The sequence below is a fragment of the Fusarium musae genome, chromosome 3 (genome assembly GCF_019915245.1).
Source record: "Fusarium musae strain F31 chromosome 3, whole genome shotgun sequence".
In the NCBI taxonomy this organism is placed as follows: domain Eukaryota; kingdom Fungi; phylum Ascomycota; class Sordariomycetes; order Hypocreales; family Nectriaceae; genus Fusarium; species Fusarium musae.
In genome coordinates, this window is record NC_058389.1 from 22,981 (window position 1) to 48,536 (window position 25,556).

Sequence of the window (25,556 nt, forward strand, 5' to 3'; positions counted from 1 at the left end):
TCGCCGAAGCTCACCGAACCCCCTTTCCCGTCAACAGGTACATCGCCTGTAGTACCGACAACACCGCAGTAAACTTGGGCTAAGAATGAATCAGTACAAGCTCAAGGTATGATGGGTACCTAAAGAACATGCCTTGAGGGATGACCACTAGGGATGCTGCTGCTGCACTACACCAAGTCAGTCACAGGCTGCGTTCTATAGAAGGTTCTGAGGCTTACGTGGTACTAAAAGAATTACTGTTAGTATATATTCCTAACATCAAATTGACTGAAGGCACTCACGTAGTATAGAGGATTGTAGAAATAGTAGTTGACCCGCCAGTGTAAACAACACTTGCTGGAACAACAGTTGTAATCGCTGTGCTAATAACCGTGGTGACAGTCGTAACAGCCGCTTGAGTGGTAGTCCGAGTCACCTGCTGCGTGATTGTTCCGACCCTCTGCAGGGTATATGTGTCGCTTGGGGTGTCCGTGCTAGTGACTGTCCTTGTTGCTGTCTGATAATCCGTTATAAAAGCGGTACTCGTCCTTGTTACAACGGTCGACACAGTGCCTATTTTGGTAGATAAGATCAAACGAGTCACTGTGGTTCTGACTGTACTGACTACGTCCGTAGTGGTCTTGATATTCTTCGTTACGAAGACGGTTTTGGTGCTGACTGGAGTTGAAGTAGAAGTGACGGTGCTTCGGATGTAGGTAGAGCAGAAAGCAGACCCATTAGCCTTATTTTTCTGGAACGCTTGGTTATCCGGATCGCTGGCTTTGCAGACTAGAGAAAGTTTAGTTGAGAATAGCGAAAATAAGCTGTGTTGCTATTTTTACGCACCTGCTCTTGGGTCAAGAGAGTTTCGCTTAACTGTTAAGTCCGAGAGACCCCCATTTGAGTTACCATTGTACCTCTCAGTGATAGTGGGTAATGCACTTGCTGCACTGATAAACAGCAGCGCCAGCGTTTTCTTCAACGAGACCATTTTCACTGAGCAGAAATTTCAAAAGTATCGAGTATATTGCAAGATAACTTGGTGCAAGATTGTAGACTGGCAGATCTTGAGGTATATACGCTCACGCTTACGCTCAGACTCTTCGCATTCATAGCTTCTTGTGTTTCAGCCGTCAACATGCAAGCCCTCTTTAGTAGTTCAATCGCAATTCGGGCCTGGTTCTGTTATGGGCTTTGAAAATGGAGCTATCCCGTCTTAGCCGGTCGCTAAGTGCTGGCAAATGGCCTGACGCATCCAATAGTCCGTTGTCACAGGAATGGGGAGGCTTGAACTAGGTCAAATATGGTAGTTTTAGTAGAGTTGAAATGTCGTCTCGAGCAGTCCATGCAGCTAGTAGATGCTCCAAAAGGCCTCGATTGCGCTACCTTACAGAATTTCGATGGTCGTTGGTAACTGGCGTGCACCGACTTCCTGAGTGAATTGTGAGTTGGCACTAAGATGTCACCGCTGCCCACCTTGCCAAAAGCCCAGAATCAAAAGCTCCTCGTGGTCAGGTAATCGGAAATCGAGGCATTAATAAAAGATAAATTAACTAAAAAAAGTCTAAAGACTTAGAGAAGGGCTAAAAGTCCGACAAGAAGAGAAAATACACCTGAGACCTGCTTGATAGCACTACTGACAACAGGTACAGTGCTGGGGGAAGAGCCTTCAGAACCTGGGGAGCCGGAACCCTCTGTGTATCCTTGAGAACCAGAGCTGGAACCTCCATTCGAACTACCGCCGTTGCCTCCACTGGACCCCCCGCTTGAACCCCCATTAGAACCGCCATTGGGGCTGGGTTTATAGACTCCTCCGGAGCCCCCGTGAGGAATAGTGGAGTTCCAGCTGATACCTTGGTGAGGTCTCACAACGCCCTGTTGAGAAGGACATTCCAGTGTGTTGCAGACAGGGACTTGGCCGTTGCAGTTATCAGGCGTGCCCCATGACTTCTCCCAAGGCTGATAGCTTATCTTTCCTTGAGCACATTTGCTACAATCGGATGGAACGTAATAAGACTTGTAATTATACCAATCCGGGCATGGTTGAGGCTTGTAAATTTTGATGCCAGCGCATTTGCCGTCTGAGCAGGAATAGGGGACGTACTGTTGACCACCAGGGCAGGGCTCAGAGATATAAACCCATTGACCGTCGCAATCACTGCCATTCACCTCGATGAAGATGTAGACGGCAACGTTGTTTGAGTTGCTTGAATGGCATTTCCCACCAACGCATACCAGAGTGGCTGTGACGACCTCAGTGGCTATGCTTTCACCACTAACGACAGTGGTGAAAGTGGTAACAATGGTCTCCTGGTTTGTTACCGTTTGGGCGACAGACTCAGTAAGAGAGACAACAGCTTTGGCTCTAGCGTAAAGTGTGAGGAGGATATTGCTAGCGACGACCTGGCGGGCTCGAAGTTTGTTCGCGACTTCACCTCCACAGAATTGGCTCTTGTCTCCAGGACACTCGATATCGCATTGGTCCAAGTTGTAAAAGACAGTACTGTCAAAGTCATAAATATCGCCGCAGTAACAAGCACTGGATAGTTATTAGAAACGCCTTTGGAGTACAAGGATAATGCTCACGTATCATGAACACCAAAATGAGCACGCCCTTCACAAAGGCTAGCACATAGATTTAGACCCATCAATGAGCTGGACTCGGCAAGGGTATAGGTAGGGAATCCAGCGGTAGATCCTGCGCATCCGAAGAGACTGAAACCGCCGACATCACCAGGAAAACCAGCAGCAATCGAAGTAGAAGTTGAAGAGGCAGAAGAAACTGTACCAGTAGAAGTGCCAGTAGGGAAGACAGTCTCTCCCTCCGAGTTGGTTGTGGCACCCTCAGAGTTGGTGTTGACACCAGTAACAGTTTCAGTTGGGAAGACAGTCTCACCGTCTGAGTTAGTAGTGGCCCCTTCCGAGTTTGTAGCGATAACAGTTCCAGTAGGGAAGATAGTTTCGCCGTTCGAGTTGGTCGTGAAGCCTTGACTGTTGGTTTTAGTAGTAGTATCAGTAGGGAAGATGGTCTCGCCTTCGGAGTTGGTAGTAATCTCTGCGCCGCTGGTTTCGCTCGAAGACCCAGTCTCACTACCTGTAGGAACACCGACACTGGGTGTAGGGATAGGAGTTGGAGTTACACCCTGAGCATCTTGGAGCGTGACCGCTTCAATGACTACAGGGACGATCACATCGCCGCAAGATTGTTGGAGCTTCAATTCGTTCTCTAGTTGCAGAACGAAAGGGTTGGTAGATATTTCAATACTGCCGCTAAAGCTTTTGGGGATAGGTTGAATCTGGATAACCTCACCATTGGCGATAACTTGGAAAGCACAAGGGCTACTTTCGGCCCGCTTCCTGGATCCACTGGTGCAAACGATTGCGCCACCGCACGAGACATTAGTTATCGGGATCCTGTAGACGCCGATGCTTAAAGCAGACGCTATGGCTGAAGAGATTTGTTGTTTAAAAGTGGAAACTGCATTATTGGGCAGAACCAAGGGGGCGATAACCGGAAAAGGAACAGGACCAGCGCGACGCCTGAGGACAGAGTCACTAGCCACAGGAGACATGAGACTAGATTCGAGACATGTTAGAGCTACTGCGATTTTGATAACTTGTGGGTCATCTTTACATCGTATCGCCGTCTGGTGGCGGGTAGAATGAAGCACCAGGGCCCAAGATGGCGTCTTTGAGATTGAGCACAATTGGTGCAAAGGCTGGTGCTGAAGATGAAGCTGTGCTCTCGACACTGGTGGGAGTGGTTTCTATGCTCGCGGTAGGTGGGACAGAAGAAGTCTCAAACTCAGTTAGAGAGGTTGAGGTCGCGACAGCAGAGGTGCTGGTGTTTGTAAATCTAGTAAACTGGGTAAATTGGCCAAACGCACTGGAGGCGCTGGCCAGGAGGAGGCCTGACGATAGGCGCATGATGAAGATTGATGATCAATTGAATGAGTGACAGGAAGCGAATGTAAAGATCAACTGTCGGCGACACGAACACAGGTTGGGGAGTGACTATATACACCAAGGTTCCCCATCAATTGGTGGCATTGTGCACGTCTTGCATGCAATCAGTGTAGTAGCATTCCAACGCAAACCTCACCTACAGTAACGGTTGTTCGGCATGGTGCAATATGAGACATTTATTGTTCCCGTGTTCTTATCTCCCCATGGAGATCATGACAAGAATGCCTAGTTTCTGAATCTGATTCTGTAGTATTGTTTTTAGCGAGAGGCTATGCCATTTGCAGCGTTGGAAGCCATTAAAACCCCTCTTTTCAGCCACAATTTGGTGGAATCTAGAATATGTCAGGGATAATGCTTCAACTGCATTCCTGTTACGGTTGAAATTACGGCGGTTGAACTTGGTTGCTGGTTTAAACTGCTAACAGTCACTACTATGTCTTAGCCCATCTAACCTTCGACTCGTCTTTGGTCAAGCGCTGTAATGACAGGAAAACGGCATTTTAGCTGACCAATCTCTCGGGCCACCTTCGAACATTAGACACCCAGGAACATCTCCTATAATGCTACGGTTAGTCACGTCAGCTCATACATCATGGGTCGGAAGGAATTTCGGCTACGATGCTTGAGGGAATGATGCAGCCGCACCTGCCTACCAAAACTATTAGATGTAATATTCAGCTTTACAGACAAATGGGATTTGTGCTAACGATGCTAGGCTTTTGGTGGATGCTCTTCCTTGTGGTGACTCGAAAAGTGAAGCAGGTTCGGAGTCGGCAGGCGGAACGGCTGTAAGTAATTATTAAAAGGCTGTGTCAAAAGAATATTTAAATCAGATTCAAAGCGAAGAATTGGCGACTCTATCCTGCACAGTAAGGACTCTTCCTTCGAATCCACTCTCCATATCGCCAAAGCACAATGGGGGCGACAAGACAAATCAACATTGCTGTACCCGCGAGCAGGCCATTTCCCCACGCAATCCCAAGACGCTGATACATAGCAGGCGCAAACAGAGGAAAGCTAAAGCCAGCCATGGTACGCACAAAAGCAGCTGCTCCGGTAGCGCTGGCGGCATATCGCTCATAGGAGTCAATGATATACGTCTGAGCACATTGGAACGACAGAATGAGCCCCGCAGAAAAGATTGCTGTTCCGACATTTGGGATGATCCAGTGCAGTTTCAGGTGTGCCGAGACACCGTATAGAACGAGACCTGCTGGTGTGACAAGCGCAGTTGGGAACATTAGGGGTACTCGAAACTCAGGCCGCCCAGGGTGGTTATACCGAGTCTTGAGCATTGCATAAACCTTGGAGTGTCAGTGCAAGACCATAGGATGGGAGGAGGTCAAATACCTTGTCAATCAGGGGACCGGACACCTGAAGCCCGATGACAAACCCAATGCCGAGAGAGACATAGTTCAGACTGGCACGACCCGGCTCTTGGTTGTATTGTTGTTCCCAGACCATAGGGAAGGACGCAAAACTAGCGACGCGTAAGTTGGCGATAGTATGACGGACATCCAGAGCTTGCACTCACACTAGATACATAAGACCATATAAATACGCCCTGTACAAGGCCGTGATCTGAATAGCTGGCTGAGTGAACAGCATCTTGAAAGGTCTTTTCAAGTTGGTCAAAAGCAATGAAAGGAATGATCGATCTCTCTGCTCAAACTCGGTATGGAGGAGTCTGTTACCAGTGACCTTGCGGAGCTTTCTGGCCATGACCTTGAGGATCTTGGGTGGGTAAGTCTCTTGCAAGAACAGGAACGCGAGGATCTGAGCCACAGCATCAGCTATAGAGACTACCCAAAAGATCCATCGCCAGTTCAGGTGTTGGGTAAGGTAGCCGGCAGCTTGAAGTATGTTAGTCTCAGGGTATTGTCAAGAGTCAAGATACCTTACCTATGGGCCCGACAGCAGGTCCCAAAAATGGAGCAAGGCTGTAGATGGCGGTCGCAGTTCCGCGCTCTTCCTTTCTCCAGCAGTCGCTCAGCACACCACCGCCAAGCTAGGTCCCAAATTAGTAATGATGAATTAGGAACTGTGTATTGGTGAGCATACCGCCTGAGGAGCACTGCCACCAAGACCGCTCAAGAAGCGAAAGACAAGCATCTGCTCCTTAGTATTCGAGAAGCCACATACAGTGTTGAAGATCAGGTAAAACATGTTGGCAGACTGAAGAACGACAACTCTCCCGAACATCTCTGACAGGGGGGCGAGCAAGAATGGACCAATAGCATAAGCTAAAAGGAAGATGGACATGAGAAGGTAGGTCTCAAAGTCAGATGAGATCTTGAACTCTTTGGCCAGATCTGGCAAGGCTGGTGCAAGCATGGTTGAAGAGACGGGAGAGATGAATGTGAAACATGAGACAAGAATAGTCGAGAGCCATTTCTTGCGCTTCGTCCAGTTGCGTGGATTAGAAGGATCATCGGGGCCATCCCACGTTACCTGAGAATGTGTCAACAGTCGGCGGCCAAACTAAAAGGATGGTTGAGATGGGAGTCCAACATACCAGGTTCGGGTCCTCATCTTGAGGCAAGAGAAGGGGCTCTGGGACTGGATGGCGCTCCAAGTCTTCAGACGACTTTGCTGATTGGTCTGATTGGCTTGCAACATCTGGGTCTTCCGCAAGGGACGCCAGTGGCCTCGGGCGACTCGAACGGTTCGAGTCATAGCTGATGTCACGGTCGTGATCACGTATCAGCCAAGGATAATTCTCACGAGACTTTTCGTAGTAGGCCAAGTCTTCGAGCATGGGACTCCAGGACCTCCAAAGAGAGGAACGGGAGCCAGCTCTTGAGAGTGCTGGAGTATTGGTTTTGCTCATTGCAGGTAGGACAATACCGAATGGGGCAATGGCAAAGAAACGAACGTCGTTTGGGGGGGCCTGTATACACTACAAACAGTGATGATGGAACGAGAGAATGAGTAAGCGAGTGTAGTTTGATTTCTTGGATACTATCATAGGAGGGCTGAGATGCTCAATTATATCTTCATATTTTGCGAGCGTTCGACCACAGTAAGAGGCTGTGTCTTGACCATGCTTAGCAACTAACGCTAAAATCTGCAAAGATAAAGGCACAGCTTGCATAAGAGAGAAGAACAGCTCGCCCAAATCACGGCATTCCGCATCATGTTACCGACTTGGTGGCAGTAAAAGGCTGTCATGACTACACAGCCTGAATGCGTCACTGATGAGGCTACTGTCCCAACCACTGTACCGCTAAGCGTCTTTCCAAAATTGTTCGTGTCGCTGATTGAGTGATTACAGTGAATGAAAATCGTTTCAGCTGTTAATTGTCCGTGGTCGTAATTGGGGTGGCTGAGAAGTTTCGTTTCACTTAGCTTGGTTGGGTTGCGGCCATTTCATTTGCTCAAGCAGCATCGCCAAGACCTGAAGATGGAAATCATATCGCGCATCATCACGCCACGAGATTCGGGATATTTCAACATGCCGAGTTAATTGCCATTCAGCTCCAGAGCCCTAGCCCTGGAGTGCAATTTGTGCGCAAGTTCTAATTGACAGTCTTTACAATTTTGACTTCTCGCTTTCACTCTAGGACTCACAAGCCATAGCCTCAAAGTATATAGTGCGAACTCGACAGCGGCAAACAAGCTTCTGTGAGCTTCTCGCAGCCAAAGATCTACTCTAATGGCTATTCTATAAATATGCCTTTTGTGCATGGCGTGTCTCTTGTTGATTGGCAGAAGCATGGTTCACGGAAGTTAGATAAGGGCCAAGCAATGGCCGGCGCCTTTAGCAGGCAACCTTGATGACGTTTAACTTCGGCATTGCCCACTCAAGCCACGAGACCTTGAATTAAGCTTAAATTTTATCCCTGTCACAGTTTCCATTGTCCTCCGCACTCTGACATGCCAAACTCATAAGCGAGCTGCCCAGTGACGATCTCCCCAGCCCTGCGATGAATGACGCGTCCCTTATCTCGACTCGCCTGATAGATCTTTGAGGCAAATCTTCACATCGATGCATTCTATTTATGCCATGGGTCTTGTGTGATCGCGTGACGCAAGCACATTACAGAAAAGCAGATTTGAGCTAAAGTTGGTTTCAAGACAGAGCGGCAGACGACCTGTTGCTATTCTGGGGCATGTCCCTTCTGCGGTGCAGGCTAGTGCATTCTTTTTGTCGAGGCTGAGTGAGAGGATGGAACCATTCAGTAAACTAAATGTGGTCAATGGGCATTGGAAACATGGCGATAGTCAGTGAAGCATTGATCTATATAACGATGCCATTACCCGGCAAGGAAAGAAGCGGTTCAAAGCACTCAACAGCCTCATCTTCACATTCGCTCTAAACAACTTTAGCTGGCAAGCTTCCATTCGCTACAATAACCCTATCGTTTATACACTGCCAATCCCTCTTCATTATCATTTCTTCAATTACGTACTCAGTCTCAAAATTCGCACGAACATAATGACAATGGGTTCCGCTGTCGCTGCGCCAAGTATGAGAGTTCTTGTCTGTCCGTCTGGCTTCAAGGGCAGCCTTCAGCCCAATGAGGCTGCAGACTGTATCGAAGCCGGGATCCTTGCCGTAGAACCTAATGCCTCAGTTCGCAAAGTTCCGTTGGTTGATGGAGGCGAAGGTTTCACCCAGGCCATTGTCACAGCCACAGGGGGGTCAATGCACCCCGTACACGTGGTTGGACCCGTAGGGGAAGATGTCACGTCATTCTTTGGCCTCCTGGGCCGCAAAGACGATGAACCAACCACGGCGGTTCTTGAGATGGCTGCTGCTGCTGGCCTGAGCTTAGTCCCACCTAATCGTCGCAATCCAGGCAAGACAACAACTTTCGGTGTTGGCCAACTCATTCTTGCTGCGCTTGATGCTGGAGCCACTCGCATTCTGGTTGGATGCGGCGACTCTGGGACGTGTGATGGTGGCGCGGGGATGCTTCAAGCTCTCGGGGCAAGGCTGGTCGATACCCGAGGACGTGCCCTCCCCTTGGCTGGTGGTGGCGAGTCGCTCTTGAAACTTGGTTCCATTGACCTTACTGGAGTAGACAAGCGTGTCTTGAATGCCAAAATTGACGTCGCTATGAATTGGCACAACGTGCTTTGTGGACCAGGCGGAGTGGCAAATGTCTTCGGTCCCCAGAAAGGATCAACCCCAGAGCAAGCCGCCCGCCTTAGTCTAGCCATGGAGAATTTGGCAGACGTTGCTACAGGTATCCTTTGCGACAAAAACGTCCGACTTGCTCCTGGAGGTGGTGCCTCGGGGGGTCTGGGAACAGGCTTGCGCTTGGTAGGAGCTGCACTCAGACCCAGATATGAGGTTATTATGCAGTACATCAACTTGCACAGTATCTTCGATGACTGCGATCTTGTACTTACTGCAGAGGGGGGCATTGACGATCAAACGCCAAGGGGAAAGATCCCCGCAGAAGTGGCCAGACTGGCCAAGAAACATGGACTTCCGGTGATTGCCATCGCTGGTACGATTGGACAGGGAGCCAGTGTGAACTATGATATCGGGATCGATGCTTTTACGTGCATAATCCAGCGACCAATGAGCTTGGATGATGCGGTTTTGGAAGCGGAGAAATTGACCCGTGAGAGTGCTGAGACTGTTATGAGAATTGTTATGGTTGGGCGGATGTTAGGCAAATGCCCTTGATGAGACACGTGTTATCTGACTCTGTTTGTGCTTTGGCTTAATTACATTGAATCCGTGGGTGACCTGGCACCGGAACTCTATTGCTTAAGCTGTCTATTTATCTAATGAAATACTTGTTTTGTTTCTACGAGTAGCGGTTACCTCGATCTCAGACTCCAAACGGGAACGCGGAGGAGGATGTGTATGGAGCGCAATAATTGTTCAACTACTCTGGCAGAATGTGTAAGTTGCAATAATGTGTTTAGATTTGTAACTGAGATCTGCGACCTAGACCTAAAGCCTAGACTCACTTGATAGAGGTCAGGACTTCTAGTCTAGAAGGTTGCTATATAAGGACCTATTTTCAGGAGCTGCAGCGGAGCTGATATATACAACACTTAGGATAATGGAGATAAGCTGAAATTCTTATGCAGAGACTAGATAAAAGTTTAAAGAGAGAAATCTAAGTCCTTAGAGTTAGAAGACTATAAATAACTGCGTCTTGTCTCATTATCTCTCATTTTCCCTTCTCCTCACTAAGAAATTATATAACTTCCACTTCCAAAAAACACACACTCACCTACCTTACTCATATTTTACAGTATCATCATCTGCCAATATGTGCTGCGGCGGGGGCGGCGGGGGGCTCAATAGTCGCGCGTATGCCCAAGCTATGGGTTCTGGGATTCCACCCCGCAGCCCGTCACGATTCAGGTCCAAAAGCAAGAGGATAAGCCACATCATGGTGGAGGCAAAGACGAAGCAGCTCCAAGATACAGGCGCCAAAGATTGGGACCAGTCGTTCTTTGGAGCGTCCAACGGCTTCCGGAAGGGAAGTCTAGGCAAAGAGCCAGCCGGGGCAGTGGCGTGAGCAGGCGTTCCAACCGTGACTCTAATGGTTCTATTCGCTCCACGGTAAGGCCTACCTAAGTTCAGAGTCACAATAACATATCTAGCTTCCGGATTAGACACTTACCAATCACTGGCCGAAACCTCTACCACAGAATATGCTTGTTGCGAAGAAATTGCGGGAACGGCCAGTTCAGAGTTCTACCTTCCGTGGAAAGCTTAGAGCTTCCGAGGCTGGCCTAAACGCGATGGCTAGCTCCAAGACTGAATGAGGAGTTTGATCTATTAACACTTTTAGCTAATGCTGGACGTCAATGGAATGCGAACAAACGGCCTACACGGTCTATCTAATATAAGCTCCATATGCTGACTGTTTTAGTTAAACAAAGTGGTCAGCGGGGGAATGCAAATTTCTATCAGAATCCTAAGTCACGGACTCATGGTCGATTGGAGATACAGGATGGAGTGACAGACATCCCCTGTTCGACAGCCCAAGGGGTAATTGGATCAGGAAGAGCTACTGTTTTCTAAGACATTTGTTTAGACGCCAGTGCATTTCATGTGTCTGAGCCGTGTCTCTGAGTATACAGGTTGGGACGCAATATAGAATGATGGACAACTCGTGTTTGACTGTGGAGGCGTCGTTTAGTTCGGAGAGGGCTCTTGTGTTGACCGACACTTATTTCACGCTGGGTTTGGAGTGGAAATTCACAGGTGTGATATGTCAGGTTTTCGAGATTCTCGCCAGCTCAAGACAATAAAGGTAGGCGACATTTAATTAAATCTCTTATCTTCGATATCAAGACATGTTATTCATTCCATATACTTTGTTGGCCCGCTTTCTTACTTGACACACAAACCTTGTCCCCGTTGGGAAATACAATGAGAGCGTCTGGAGCCTGCATCACAGTTGCTTCCACCTTTAGAGGCTTTACGAGCATGCCTGCCCTCCACTCGAGTGAAACAAGCCAACCTCCCATAGCCCTGACGTGAGTCAACTTCCCACCTGCCCAAGATGACGGTAAGCTCGGAAGCAAGTGTATCACGACGACCTGTCGTGACGGCTCAGATCTTAGCGTAGATTGGACCAGACACTCTAAGATCCCAGCACATCCGCCAAAGTTGCCGTCAATCTGGAATGGAGGATGATTATCTAACATGTTTGGTAAAGTCGATGTTTTCAACAGCAGATCCATGTGGTTGTCACAACCCTCCGAGTCTCTGAGACGAGCGTGAAAGTTCAATAGCCATGCCCTGCTCCAGCCTGTATGCCCTCCTCCGTGCTCCGCTCTCCTCGCGAGAACCTTCTTCGCAGCCTTGATCAGGAGCGGCGACGAGTCCATACTGATAGAGTCATCGGGATATAGGCCAAAGAGATGTGATACATGGCGATGTCCAGGTTCAGCTTCCTTGTGATTCTTCAAGCCCCATTCCTGTATGAGCCCATCCTTATTGAGTGACATGGGAGGGAGCTTATCGAGGGCTGCGATGACATCGTCCCTTAGTGGATGATCGGGGTCGAGTATACTGATGCTCCAGAGGAAACTCTCAAACGCAATGCGCACGATCGTCATGTCGATCACGGACCCTTCACAGAAGATGCCTGTTTCTCCTGAATGAGACACAAAGCTGTTTTCGGGGGACAAGGATGGGTTGGTGACAAAGTATCTGCCGCAAGCTGATGGAATCAGAAAGTCAAGAAGGAACTGAACGCAGCCTTCAAGGATTGGGGCGATGCGACAGTGCAGCGTGGGCTCGTACTGATATATGAGCATTCTGACAACATCGGTGCATAACCAAGCTCCCCCGAGCGGCCAGATAGTAGCAGGCATCCACCGATCTTGGGGGTCCGTATCAGCCCATATGTCAGTGTTGTGATGAGCGCACCATCCTTTGCAGTTGTACATCATCTTGGCTGTTCTCTTGCCTCTTTCCGCCATGCGTTCAAGGAGGCTGATGAGTGGTATAGCACACTGGATTAGACTGCATGGTATGGCTGGCCAGTAGTTCATTTGGAGATTGATGTTGATGGTGAACTTGGATCCCCAGGGCGGTGAAAAGGAAGGGTTCCATATTCCTTGTAATGTTGCCGGTAGAGCTTTTTCAGAGTTTCGGCTTGACGAGATGAGCAGATATCGACCGTAATTGTGATAAAGTGCCACTAGGCCTGGGTCTCTGTTGCTGATGATCCGCTTATTTGTTGGTAGGTGGTTCGCGTCAGGGTATAACCGAAGGGACATTCGGCCAAAAAGGTTGGTATAATCGCATCGATGGCGACGGACGAGGGTTTCCCATGGCTTTTGAAGAGCATCATCAACATTCAAAAGAGCGGACCTTTCGGGGTCTTCTTTTCTGAACGTGGTATGCGCCCCAACGGCAATAACACATTTGGTCGCGTTTACAATCAGACAATTTCCAACCGCCTCAACACTCCCATGGCTTGGCTTACATGAAACTCCAAGAACGAGAGACAGACGATTACTGTTTGCGCCGCCAGGTGTTGCGTTGAGAATGATTCGCGAGTCTTGCGCGAAGATGCTGTCGAGGTACTCGTTGGTCTCTCCCTCGTTCTCGCTCAGTCGATTCAACCTTATAACGAGGCGGCTTTTTTCGGATGCTTGAACTTGGATGGCGAGTACACTATCCGGGAAGCTGGCAATTATATCGCGGCGATATGATCTACCGTTGTGCTTGTAAAGTGTCGTGACTTGGGAAGTCTCCAGGTCAAGATACCGCGTATAATCGGTCACTTCACTCTCTTCGTGATTAAACTCAATCTTGCATTGGCCCAGTGGCTCATAGTGTCTCATGCTTGATGGCGTGGCAAAGAACGCCTCTTTCACAAGATCTTCTGCATCCTTGTGCTTCTCATCTCTGATCAGTTGTCTCAAAGTAGGTAAACTCTTGTGCGCATCGCGTGGTGTTCTGTCCTGCGGGCCGCCATACCAAACAGAGTTCTCATTGAGTTGGAGCAGCTCGGTCGACGTTCGCCCGTAGACCATAGCTCCCAGCCGCCCGTTGCCAATGGGAAGAGCCTCAGACCACGAAGATGCGGGGGCGGCGTAATGCAAGAGCATGCTTTTGTCTGCGTCGCCAGGCTCGCCTTGGTCCATTGTGGATGATGACTGGATATGCGCGCCGTTTTGCCGCGATGGATTCATGGCGCTTGATGGTGGAAAAGGCGCATGGGATGATGATGATGCTGGGACTAGACTAATTGATGAGGGGAAACTTGATGATTCTCTTGGGTGTTTTTGTTTGCCGAGCAGGGCCGATTGATGATGGATTAGACCCAAAGAGGATGGTTAACCCCACAAACCCACGCGGACGGATGAACGGCCCATGGGGTAACGACGGGCTCGGCGATGTTATTGGAGGGATTATTATTTAAGTTGACGATTGTACCCACATGCCCCAGAGTCGAGAGTGGTTTAAAAACTGGAGGCATTTTAGCCGACATCTCACAAACTGCAGCTAACTATCACGCACATACATGCAGCATTGGGCCTTGATCAGAACCTACCAAACAGAGGAAGCGAAGTCTACCAGTGGTGTGATTGAAATTTTGTAGGATGCGGTCTGCACTCGATCGGATTGTCGATGTTCTTGTGCCGCACTCAACTCGAAATAAGTGCACTAACTAGGTCGAGACAATGGCGGCATAGAAGGCGATCGCTGGACATTATATAAAGCCGATCTAAGGTCCAGCAGCAAATTATATAATTTAGGATTGCTATGTTCCTGAGTTTATAAAATACCAGCACAATCATACAAGATATCAATATGCCAATCCAGGCCCGAAGAGCCTCTTTCGAGCGCCATAACATCTACCAGGATGTCCAAGCTGATGCAAACAAATCAGGCGTCGCTGTCGAAGAAATTGTCACAGCGCGAATCACAGAAGACCATCTGATCACAAAGTCTCGAAAAGCTCTGTCTCTCAAGTCCAGAGCTGGCTTTCGCATATTTCTCATCATGGTTACTATGGGATTTAATCAAGCTGCGTAAGTTCTTAAGCCGATCGAACCGTTATGCTGAGCTGAAATTCGTGAAGATATGGTATCGACTGGGGTGTCATTAGTAGTATCAACTCCAACACCTATTGGCATGACTACTTCGGCTTCGCAAACAGCGGCTCAACCCTCGGTGTCATCAATGCGCTCATGACCATCGGCAACTTTTGCGGCGCTCCATTCCTCAGTCTTGCGGATAAGATTGGTCGTCGCAGCGTCAACTTTCTCGGTTGTTTTCTCACTATTGTGGCTTCTCTCATTCAGTGCTTTGCCCCGAATGTCAAGGTGTTTATGTTTGGTCGCTTTGTCCTTGGATTTGGTACTGCTCTTTGCACGAGCTCACAGTATATTGCAGAGGTTGCTCCCCCTCACATCCGTGGACAGTGAGTCCTCTCCCATGCCCCTCCTTGAACTGCTCAATAATACGTTGACTAGTATTGTTGGAATCTTTGGTGCCTTCTTCCAGGTTGGCTCTCTTTCTATCGTCGGTATCATGATGGGGTTTACTCACTGGGAAAGTAACTGGAGCTGGAGAGTGGCATTTCTTATCCAGGCCATCTTCCCATTCTTCGTGTGCGTCACTATCTACTGGTTCTGCCCCGAATCACCACGATACATGATTATGAAAGGCCAAAGAGAAAAGGCTCGCACCATGATCTCCAAGTACTTTACTTCTTCGGAAGACCCTAACCACCCATTTGTTGAAATCATGATTGCTCAGATTGATGAGTCCATCGAGACTTCGGCGGTTGGATTTCGTGCTGTATGGGACTTCCGGGTCTTCTTCACCAAGGCTGTCGGCTTTCGAACCTTTGTCCTTCTCCTCTACTCGATCTTCCAGCAGTGGAATGGTAAGCCTCGAACACCGACTCATATGGTCCTTCTCTCTGACTCGTTCTAGGTGGCGGCATCATTGGTCTCTACATGGACCCAGCGCTCCAAACAATCGGAATCACCAAGAAGCTCGACGTCTTGGGCATCACACTAGGTCTGACTGCTACTTACTTTGTCTTCACTCTTTTCGGTGCCTACATCATCGAGTACTTTCGCAGACGAACTCTCATTTTTACGGGGTTGATATGCATCATCATTGCGCAAACCGCTGTCACAATTACAAGTTGGCGAGTCAATGTGCAAGGGGACAGATACCTATCTTATCTCACTGTTGTCTGGATTTATTGTTTCCAAGTCTGCAGTGCGTCTTTTATAGCGACGATGCACAACTTATACCCGGTTGAACTGTTGTCTCTGCCTTTAAGAGCAAAGGGAATGGCGCTGTACACGATGTTCCAGGTATTTTCCGTGCGCAAGAATGATCTTTCATTTAATGACATTACAAGGGCGCTGCTGGCGTTGTCCACAATTACGGCATTTCAGTTGGGATCCAGAAAGTTGGATATAAGATTTGGGCGGTGTACATTGCGTACAACCTCATCCAATTTGTCGTGGCTTACTTCATCTTCCCAGAGACTGGAAAGCTCAATCTGGAGGAGATTGACCACATTTTTGAGACCAAGAACACTAACCCCACCAAGCTGAGTGTCAAGATCGCAGATGCCAAATGGGCCTCGATCAAGGAGGAAAAGAGGCAGGCTCGCAACAATCCCATGGTAGCTTAGCTTTAGTCACAGCCGTACATCTCAGTCAAGAACATCCGCGCAGTTCCGATGTCTGGCATACCAGGGCGCAATAATGAGCAATTGGTACCCTAGCCTCTTTGCGAGTAACTGTCAACTGATACGCGTATATGCACCGCGAACGATTTGTCACACGAACGCATATCACATCATGTACCATGCACTCCACGTATTCTCCTTCCATTTCCAGCTGTAGCTCAGTAAATGCAGAGCTAGCGGGTGATCTGCACAGTGGATAAATGGGTAGGCGGGCCGGTAGAAAAAGCGCTTTGCTTTTGCTGGAAGACGAAAGACAGTATGCAGCAATAGATGCTCTCGTAGATCTCTCCCACAACCCGAAATTGGATCAATTTAGCGACTTGGATCAAGCTCCTCCAGAAAATGACTTATTGTAGACTCTCAACATGCGTGAGACAAGCATGCTGATTCGTGGATAATATCGCCCCTCCGCCTTAGTTATGCAGCTTCCCCTCTCTGCAAATGGCTGTTATCTGCGAGTCCTGAGTGTTCATTTGTCCTTTTTCCAATTCTTCACCTTAGCTTAGCCATCTTCCTTTCCTTCATCAGTGGCAATGATGTCACTAAAAATGTGTTCTCACCAATTTGACGAGTCCATCAAAGGTGCCTTGCCCCGTGACTTCATTTGGGGTTTTGCCACAGCGGCAGCTCAAGTTGAAGGCGCTTGGAACAAGGACGGTAAAGGCTTATCGATATGGGATACCTTTGCTCATATTCCAGGCAAGGTCAAGGATGGCAGTTCTGGTGACGATGCTGTCAGGTCTTATGATCTTTACAAGACCGATGTTGAGTGGCTTCGCAAGTACAAAGTCACAGGTTATCGGTTCTCACTCTCATGGTCACGAATCATCCCTATGGGCGGGAAAGATGACCCTGTCAACGAGGAGGGTATATCATACTACAATCGACTGATCGACGAGCTTCTTGCAAACAACATCACTCCATTCGTCACGCTCTTTCACTGGGACATCCCTCAGGCTTTAGAAGATCGTTATGGGGGAATGCTAAACAAGGATGCATACACTCCTGACTTTGTTCGTTATGCCCGGGTATGTTTTGAGCGCTTCGGCGACCGTGTCAAGAACTGGATCACATACAATGAGCCTGGCGTCTATTCCCTCGCTGGTTATGCCGCTGGAGTACACGCTCCAGGAAGGTCCAGCTTTCGTGATCGCAATGAAGAAGGGAACAGCAGCACAGAACCCTTCATCGTCAGTCACACGGAGCTTGTGTCGCATGCCTACGTAGCCGACATGTATAAGCGCGAGTTCAAACCCAAGCAAAAAGGCATTATCATGATTACCCTTCATGGTAATTGGTCTGAGCCATGGGATGTCGATGATCCGCTAGACCAGGAAGCTTCGGAACGAGCAAGAGAGTTTGAGATCGCCTGGTTCGGTGACCCTTTGTACAAGACTGGTGATTATCCAGAGTCAATGCGTGCGCAGCTAGGTGACCGTCTTCCGAGATTCACACCAGAAGAAAGCAGGCTTGTATTGGGGAGTTCAGAGTCTTATGGGATGAACTCGTACTCAGCTTTCTACGTCCGTCATCGCGACGGACCTGCTGATATTAATGACCACTTGGGCAATGTTGAAAAGCTTGATGAGAATAAGAAAGGAGAATGGCGAGGACCCATGAGCGACACATACTGGCTGCGAACTACTCCCTGGGGCTGGGCTAAGTTACTCCGCTGGATCTGGAACCGCTATGGCATACCCATCTACATTACTGAGAATGGTACTACGGCGCAGGGTGAGCATGGCTGGAAGCCAAAAAGTCCCGACGATGTTTTGGAAGACTCCTTCAGGGTTGACTTTTACAAGAGTTACCTCACAGAAGTCGCCAAGGCATCACAGGAGGGTATTGTAATCAAGTCATATTTTGGGTGGACTTTTACTGATAACTGGGAATGGGCTGCTGGTTTCTCAGATCGCTTTGGTGCAACGTGGATTGATTTTGAGTCTGAAGATAAGACGAGGTATGCTAAGAGGTCTGGGTACTTCCTTGGGGCGTTTCTTAATCATCTCATTAGCAAGAATTGAGATAGTAACGCTTTTAAGATTTTTAGTGTTTAACCTGATTGCAACAGGTGGTCTGATTACAAGTCAAGCCCGTGACTGTCCGTCCTCGCCGTATTTTGGATGGGTCTCGTAGCGCTGCCTGCATTCCAGGCGGATGGAATGTGGTGACCTATAACGCAAAGAGAAAATGCCTCCCTTGCAAGCCTTTAGCCACAAATGGGCTGGCATGGACCGATATCCTTACAACTGGGCGACCAAGTCTTCGGTGAAAATATAAGCTTCTAGCCAGAAGACCCATATCGTCAATCAAGGAATGGAGGCATACAGAGCATCTGGAGACATTTGGATGTCTGCAATGATATTCAAGGGATTCGGGTTCCTGTCATACTGACCAATTGGCGAGACACACGATATAGTAGAGACGCATCAACGCTGTCATCTTTGTGGCGCCAGCAAATGGGCCTGCCTAGAGGATATTCCAAACCTATAGTCTTAGTCTATTTCAGTAATACTGGCCGGATCCGCCGAACGGGCTTGGGAAAAAAAACGGAACAGAAATTGGTCACGGAATATTTAACAAATTTAGCATTAATCCCCTGTCCCGCTCTGCAGCTAGTTCCTCTAAGCAATGAACTAGAAACTTAATTATCCAGTAATGAGACAACGATATAGATAATTAAAAGGGCTAGACTTTCAGTTCTGATAAGGTCAAAGTCTAGACTCTTAGTTCTGCAAGCCCGGTTTAGTAGTCCAAGCTGAGTTCAGGACATGAGGTGTTTTTGCATTGCTTTGGGTTAACATTATGATTAATAGAGATAGGTTTAGGCCCCCTAATCTAAGTAGGTATTACTTGAACATTCCATAGGGCACTGCATTTAGCATTTTAGGTAAATATATATATATCCTTTCTTCAAATGAACTCTGCTTTTTAATTGCACTAAAGTTTACTGAATATTTATTTTATAAATTACGTTATTTAAAATGGATGTATTAAAGAGAGTTTTACTACTGCTTTTCATTACATCGGTATGCGCCTTTCCAGCTGTTGGTAGCCTTGAAAGAGGAGACATTCTGGAGCCAAGAGCAGGTATATAAGCACAGTCGGATTGAAAGAACTTGACTAACATTCCTTTTTCGCCATAGGGCTATTTTGCCAAGCTTCAGACCCCGACAACAAAGCTTTCAAGAGTAATGCAGTTGCTGGATCTGCATTCTGCTCAACCTACATTCGAAAAACTACAACTACCACTATAACTCCTACTTCAACTATTACTTCCACTCAGACCGCACTGGCAACAACTACGGCAACTGTATTCACTACCGTTTTGACTACATCCTCTATTAGCACCTTTACTACCTCAACAAAAAGAGGATCAACTTTAATCACACTGACCAAAACTGCCCTTGTCACGGATACGATAACTGAGACATTTACAGCCCAGGCAACAAAGCGAGTCACTAACACAGTAACAAAGACAACGCCCATCACAATTACATCTCACAGCAGCAAGACCGTCACTGTAGCATCTACAACGACTGCTACAATTAATATTAATACTACAGTCACAAAGCTCGTAACCAATGCTCTGACCAATTTTATCACTGGCAAAACTACCCTTTGGGTGACGTAAGTACATACGATGCACATTGATGTTTAAAGCTAATAATCACTTATATAGCACTACGTGAGCTTGGGCTGCGATGAGTCTCTGGAAAGTTATAATTAACCATACATAGGGCATCTGCTCCAGTAGTAACCTCGGACCCAAGTATGTTCTTCTATTGGTAGTGATTGATCTAATGACTTACGGGAATTCAGCCACGATTTACTGCAAAATTCGAGGTTATGTCAAATCCTCCGAATATATTCTTTTCCACCAGAATCCCTTTCCTAACATTGGCTTCTCTACCTGTAAGAGCTATTGCTTAGACCAACAGGACAAAATTCCAGTTTACGGTTTCGGCTTTACTTCTACTGGTTGTTACTGCTATAGCGAGCCAGTGTAAGTAGCTCTCTTTTGACCTTGTCTCTGATCGTTGGATTTATAACTAATTGAATTTTAGATCAGATGCAATTGAGCCCAACAAGGAACAGGTGGCTACAAACTATGATATGTCCTGTGATTTTGCAGACCAGGTTAGTAAAACCTTCGTATATGGAGACAGCCAGCAGACGTTAACGTTTCTCGAGAATGGTTCCCAGCCTGTCAAGCGGGAAGTACAGGAGCGTGCTGCCAAGACTACACCAGTGCCAAGCTTCTTGCCCAACAAAACGCCCAGTGTCGTCAGCAGTGCCTGTTCTTGCTTAATCACCAAACCTGCTGCTCGCCAGACCTTCAGCGTTTTTGCCAACCCCACGACTATCCAAGCTACAATGACGACAACCAAGGTGGTAACGATCAACAAGAAGAAGACTACTCTCTCTACGACACGTCAGACTGTTACCTCAACAGTTTTGACCACTTTGATAGCGACAGGAACTCAAAGTGTAACCAGAACTCAGCATACAACCAGTACTATTACCAAGCCGGTTACTGTCTTTATCACAAACTTTAATACAGTTACTGTAGTACAGACTGTTACTTCTTCTACAGTTAAGACTGATACTATCCCTGTTACCAAGGTTAATACCATCCCTTGGACTCGCCTTAGCACTGTCCTTGTTACCAAGGGGCTCACCACTACGGTCGTGCGAACTGCTCCGACTCCGCAAACCGTCACGTCTACTGTTACGCAGGAAGGGTCTATCAGTACTTATGTCCCCGAAATCACAATTTGGGGTACTGACGAGCCCGATTCCACGACCGAAGATGCTACGAGTACACGTCCGATTATACCATCTCCAAATTCATCTTTCAGTATGACTGCGGAAACACCTGTTACACCTTCAAAGTCCGGTACGTCTATGGTCGCAGCTGCCACCACTTCAAGCTCGAGTACGTCCACGACTACTCCTGGCTGGCAGCTGTTAGACAATAACGCTGCGGCTATCAGTATTGTTGCTGACGGCTCCGACCTCTACCAGCTCCATAGCTCTGGATTGATCTGGTTCTACACAGGTACCCCTATTACCGGTTGGCGATTGTTGGGCAATAAGGCTTCAACCACTAAGATTGATGCATCAAAGGGTAATCTCTACCAGCTTCGCAATACTGGTGAGATCTTCAGATATACCGGTACTCCAGTCACGGGTTGGCAGTTGGTAGACAACAACCCTGCCGCCCTCGACATCGTAGCCAGCGGTAACGACCTATACCAACTCCACGAATCAGGTTTCGTCTATAAATACATGGGAACTCCTTTAACTGGATGGCAACAGTTGAGCAACAGCAAGAATACCTTCAAAATTGCCGCTTCCGGTGGAAATCTCTACCGACTCGACAATGACGGCACTATCTGGAAGTACAATGGAGTGCCCCTCACTGGATGGGACAAGCTGAGATCCTCAGACTCAGGGATCAAGGATATTGTGGCACGCAATGCTGACCTCTATGAGCTTGATAATGATGGAAATATCCGGCAATATACTGGCGTTCCGATGACCGGCTGGAGGCAACTAGATAACAACTTTCGGACGATACAGATCGCTGCCGGAGCTGGAGGATTCTATCAGCTTCACAACTGGGGGGCTATCTGGCTATATACTGGCACGCCTATCACTGGCTGGAAGCTACTGGATGCAAACGCTACCTCTACCTACATTACGGCAGGAGACTCACTCTACCAGCTTCGCACCACTGGTTATATTTTTAAGTATAACCCATAGGTTCATCAATTGGCGATTCCATGGCTGCGCCAGTATTCGGTATCGAAAGTCGGGGCTCAAAGGGACCTGATTGACAGAGGATGGACTGAGGGAGGATGCATGGTATAAGAGCATGATATAGGCGGCCAACAGTGGGAACTTGATTCTCGTCCATTTAAAACTAGACTGCTCGTTCAGCCATTCGTTAGATCGTTCGTTATCAATCTTCTTGAACCTAACACTTACGTGCAAAATGCTAATTGCCGATCTGTATCAAAGGGTACCAATTCAGCGGTAACATCTTGAATCTACAACCATTTTACATTGTACATCTGCAGGGTAGGTAAAGTGGTGACAGGCACCGAAAGCGAGGAACTAGGTTCTCTCTGCTGGAATAAGCTCACAGCCACAAATCTCAACTGCAAATAACAATTCTAGCCTACAACTTAGACATCAATATCGGAGAGAGCGAGGAACGATGGCGCTACGCCACTGCATTTTAGTATCAATTATCAGCCGTGCATCCGATTACGCTGGCCTCTGTGAGCTGCATCTAGTTAGACTATGCTAAAGCAATAAAACCTCAGTGCAACGATTGATCTTAAACTGCTCAGAAATATGTTGCCATCATAAACAAGAGGCTCTATATTAGTTTTCCGTTCCTATGCCAGGCCGAGCCATTACTTTGGGAAAGCTCAATTTCTCCAAGCCTTTTTCAAGGCCCCAGCATCATGTTCAGCGTCGAGCGCCACTCCATTTTACATTTTATTAGCGATCAAGGCTTGCGCTTGGAATGTGTTTGCATTTGGCATCAAGTGTTCTGGACACAGTGACGTACGCGACAAAAGCTTTGACGTGTAGACAAAATATTATTTCCGGGCCGGCCCTCATGCCCCATCTTGCTTTGATCCATCTTCTTGAAACACGATAATGACTGATCTCTAAGCGCGACTGGCTTCAGCAAAGAAGCAAAATGCTCATATCAGTCGGAATAGTGTGTTCACTGTCCCTATCTCTTTTATGGCCAAGCGCCTTATACTGACATCTTGACAGGCCATCCAAGCAGTGTTACTGGGATTATCACTCTTTACAGTTATTCTTCGAAGCTGGACCAGGCTTTACTATGAGGGGAAGAGGCTCTCTCTTTCCGAGTACTTTGCATGGATGGGCTGGATCTTCGCTTTGGGATGGCTTATAACTTCGACACTCTCTATGCTCATTCTGGTTCGCCATCCCCCGGATGGAGATGGTCTTATCCCTAGCGTCGATTACCAGAAAGTAATTGACTCCGAAAGCTCTAGCCGTCACAAGCTCATTCGTCCTCAACTCTAGATAGTCTGGGTAGCCGAATACTTCTTCGATACAGGAATCTACTGGCCGAAACTCTCCATCCTCGCCTTTTATTGGTATCTCATACCCGATGTCTTCCAATCCTTGAGAGTAACACTATATATAATCACGACATACCTTGTTTGTTGCATGACAATATCAGTCCTAATCAACACTCTGATAGCGAGACCGATATCAGACAATTGGTAAGACTGCTAGAATTGAACCTGTTGTATTAAAACTTAGGGTTAACTCCTCCAGGTCAGTTGAGAACCAGCTGAACTCCGCCTGGAACTCCCTGCCTAATTTTCTGACTCAGTGGTGCTTGAACTTTTTAACAGATCTAATATGTGAGTTGATCCCTGGACTGAAAGCTCTTACAAGAAACAAGAGTATACTAACAAATACCAAGTGTTCTGTTTCCCATTCCTCATTCTCAAACATCTGACTTTGCGCACTGAGCAGAAACTTGGCCTTGTCGGCGTCTTTTCCCTTGGTGCAATCACGATCTCAGCTAGTCTCGCTCGCTTCATCATCAGCAACGCAGCAGATTATCAGCTTGATTACCCATCTGGTAGTACGTTTAGAGTTCAGGGCTTTTGATAGATACTAATTGCGCTAAAGATGCCCTCTGTATGGCCGAAATGGCGACTGCAGTTATCGTTGTCTGCCTCCCTGGCCTAAAGAAATTGATCATGCAATCGAGATCAACTACCAACACGGCAAGTCAAGAGTCCAACTCGAAACAGTCAAGCGTGGGCCACTCTTCGAACATGACGGCGTCCAAATCGAGGACGGCATCGTAGGCTTATGCGAGGTGGGGTGTCATGGACGATGAGATCGAGTTGCCTGGTCATCCCCAGAAATCTCATTTGCCTGGTGAACTAGAAGATGTGGGGAACCTACTGTAATATCATTTCAAACATGGAGGCAATAGCTGCAAGCGATAATATTATACACTAAGAAGTACCTCTGCTATCAAACTGGCGCACCGTAGAAGTAGCATTCAAGCATGCCCCATCCTCCCGAGTCTTTTGCTCACGGTGCTTTGGAATACAGAACCTGCCCATCCTTCTTGAACCCTGCAATTACGTTCTGTCCCTTGTCGCTAACAAGCCACTTGATAAATTCGGCTGCTTCTTTACCATTGGGTGCTTGTTCACTAATTAACGCATGGGCGGGATTCAGCAATGGGTCATCCGCGCTATCAGTCCCTGCTTTGTAAATAACAGTCTGGTTTCTGAGGTCTGCGTCTAGGGACAAGATGGTGCCCCGGTCGGTGATGGTGTACTCTTGGAGGATAATCGCAGCTGTTAAAGCTTGGATCGGGAAGGCAATGTATTGGTGATACCATGTTGAGTAGGCGGTCGCCCAAGGAACTTGACCTATGCCGGCCCATAGCAACGTCTCTTTGATGTTGGTAGCAGACTTGTCATAGCAGCTTAGGAACCTAACAGGAGGTTCAGTAGCAGGGCCTTCAGCCGCTTCATGGAGATTTACGAATGTGGTCATTATGTCATCACTTTTGGAGATGTTTGCTGGATTATCCTTAGGCCCGACGAGAAGGAAGTGGTCTCGAAAAGCGTAGTGGCTTGGACTTTTGGCGATGCCTTGTTTGATGGCAATCTCTTCCGCGGCTGGGTTGTACGTGATGCCGACATCAGCCTCACCCGTCTTGAGATACTGAATGCTGTACGTCGTGTCGCTCTTGATCCATCCCACCTGGAATGGTTTCTCGCCGTCTCCAACGCGGCTTTTGATGTATGCATTCGCGAGCTCTGGCCATCTCCGTTAGCATGGCCCTGCTTGTTTGCATGAGGATTTTACCCTTGATCAACCCGCTTTGGCCTGCACCTCCATTGGCAATAAGCAGCTTAATGGTGTCATTTTTATCATGATCGAAGCCACCTCCATAAACCGCTTCGGGAGTCACCGCCAAACAGCTACCGACGAGGAAAGAGATTGCAAGTAAATAGGCTTTCATAGTTACTACTTGGATGAAGAAAATTATGCTGATGATAGGGAGGAAAGTTCAGAAATTCATTCAATCGAATGACTGGGGATGATGGCATTTGAACCATTTGCATTACTGGTAAACAGACACGGTATGTATGGCTTTCGAGATTACGGTGTCTCTCCTCACCAGCTAAGACTATTAATTTTGCAACCGCGGTACCGACGCTACTGTGGAAATTGGAAAGACATCTACTTGGATACTCTTCGCACGCGTTTGGGGTTACATTCCACGGCCTGTTTTAGCACTCTGGTTGACGATCACAGGGTTTGTTAATCTGTTGGCCTTGATGACTAGCCACAATAGCATGCCTAAATCAATCTAGGTGCCGTAAGCGCTCAATAGCTGAGAAGAGCTATACT

General features: G+C 47.7%; 8 protein-coding genes across 8 annotated transcripts; 4 read left to right on the forward strand and 4 right to left on the reverse strand.

Moving 5' to 3' along the window:
* Positions 1–2,561: 2,561 nt before the first annotated feature.
* Positions 2,562–3,906, reverse strand: J7337_003457 (uncharacterized protein; the record flags this gene model as incomplete). Its single annotated transcript, XM_044821173.1, has 2 exons — positions 2,562–3,555; positions 3,614–3,906. The coding sequence occupies 2 exons, from the start codon at positions 3,904–3,906 to the stop codon at positions 2,562–2,564; spliced, it is 1,287 nt and encodes a 428-aa protein (XP_044682506.1).
* Positions 3,907–4,802: 896 nt separating this feature from the next.
* On the reverse strand, positions 4,803–6,775 carry J7337_003458 (uncharacterized protein; the record flags this gene model as incomplete). Its single annotated transcript, XM_044821174.1, has 6 exons — positions 4,803–5,249; positions 5,296–5,425; positions 5,480–5,798; positions 5,848–5,953; positions 6,007–6,396; positions 6,461–6,775. The coding sequence occupies 6 exons, from the start codon at positions 6,773–6,775 to the stop codon at positions 4,803–4,805; spliced, it is 1,707 nt and encodes a 568-aa protein (XP_044682507.1).
* A 1,614-nt stretch (positions 6,776–8,389) lies between these two features.
* J7337_003459 (uncharacterized protein) lies at positions 8,390–9,586 on the forward strand (the record flags this gene model as incomplete). Its single annotated transcript, XM_044821175.1, has 1 exon — positions 8,390–9,586. The coding sequence occupies one exon, from the start codon at positions 8,390–8,392 to the stop codon at positions 9,584–9,586; it is 1,197 nt and encodes a 398-aa protein (XP_044682508.1).
* Positions 9,587–11,223: 1,637 nt separating this feature from the next.
* J7337_003460 (uncharacterized protein) lies at positions 11,224–13,527 on the reverse strand (the record flags this gene model as incomplete). The annotated part of the gene is made up of 1 exon (XM_044821176.1): positions 11,224–13,527. One exon carries the CDS (start codon positions 13,525–13,527, stop codon positions 11,224–11,226), a length of 2,304 nt encoding a protein of 767 aa, XP_044682509.1.
* Positions 13,528–14,197: 670 nt separating this feature from the next.
* On the forward strand, positions 14,198–16,046 carry J7337_003461 (uncharacterized protein; the record flags this gene model as incomplete). Its single annotated transcript, XM_044821177.1, has 5 exons — positions 14,198–14,418; positions 14,469–14,810; positions 14,863–15,278; positions 15,329–15,615; positions 15,768–16,046. The coding sequence occupies 5 exons, from the start codon at positions 14,198–14,200 to the stop codon at positions 16,044–16,046; spliced, it is 1,545 nt and encodes a 514-aa protein (XP_044682510.1).
* Positions 16,047–16,651: 605 nt separating this feature from the next.
* Positions 16,652–18,202, forward strand: J7337_003462 (uncharacterized protein; the record flags this gene model as incomplete). The annotated part of the gene is made up of 2 exons (XM_044821178.1): positions 16,652–18,063; positions 18,175–18,202. The coding sequence occupies 2 exons, from the start codon at positions 16,652–16,654 to the stop codon at positions 18,200–18,202; spliced, it is 1,440 nt and encodes a 479-aa protein (XP_044682511.1).
* Positions 18,203–19,906: 1,704 nt separating this feature from the next.
* On the forward strand, positions 19,907–21,872 carry J7337_003463 (uncharacterized protein; the record flags this gene model as incomplete). Its single annotated transcript, XM_044821179.1, has 3 exons — positions 19,907–20,018; positions 20,058–20,109; positions 20,171–21,872. 3 exons carry the CDS (start codon positions 19,907–19,909, stop codon positions 21,870–21,872), a joined length of 1,866 nt encoding a protein of 621 aa, XP_044682512.1.
* Positions 21,873–24,218: 2,346 nt separating this feature from the next.
* J7337_003464 (uncharacterized protein) lies at positions 24,219–25,164 on the reverse strand (the record flags this gene model as incomplete). Its single annotated transcript, XM_044821180.1, has 2 exons — positions 24,219–24,958; positions 25,008–25,164. 2 exons carry the CDS (start codon positions 25,162–25,164, stop codon positions 24,219–24,221), a joined length of 897 nt encoding a protein of 298 aa, XP_044682513.1.
* Positions 25,165–25,556: the final 392 nt, after the last annotated feature.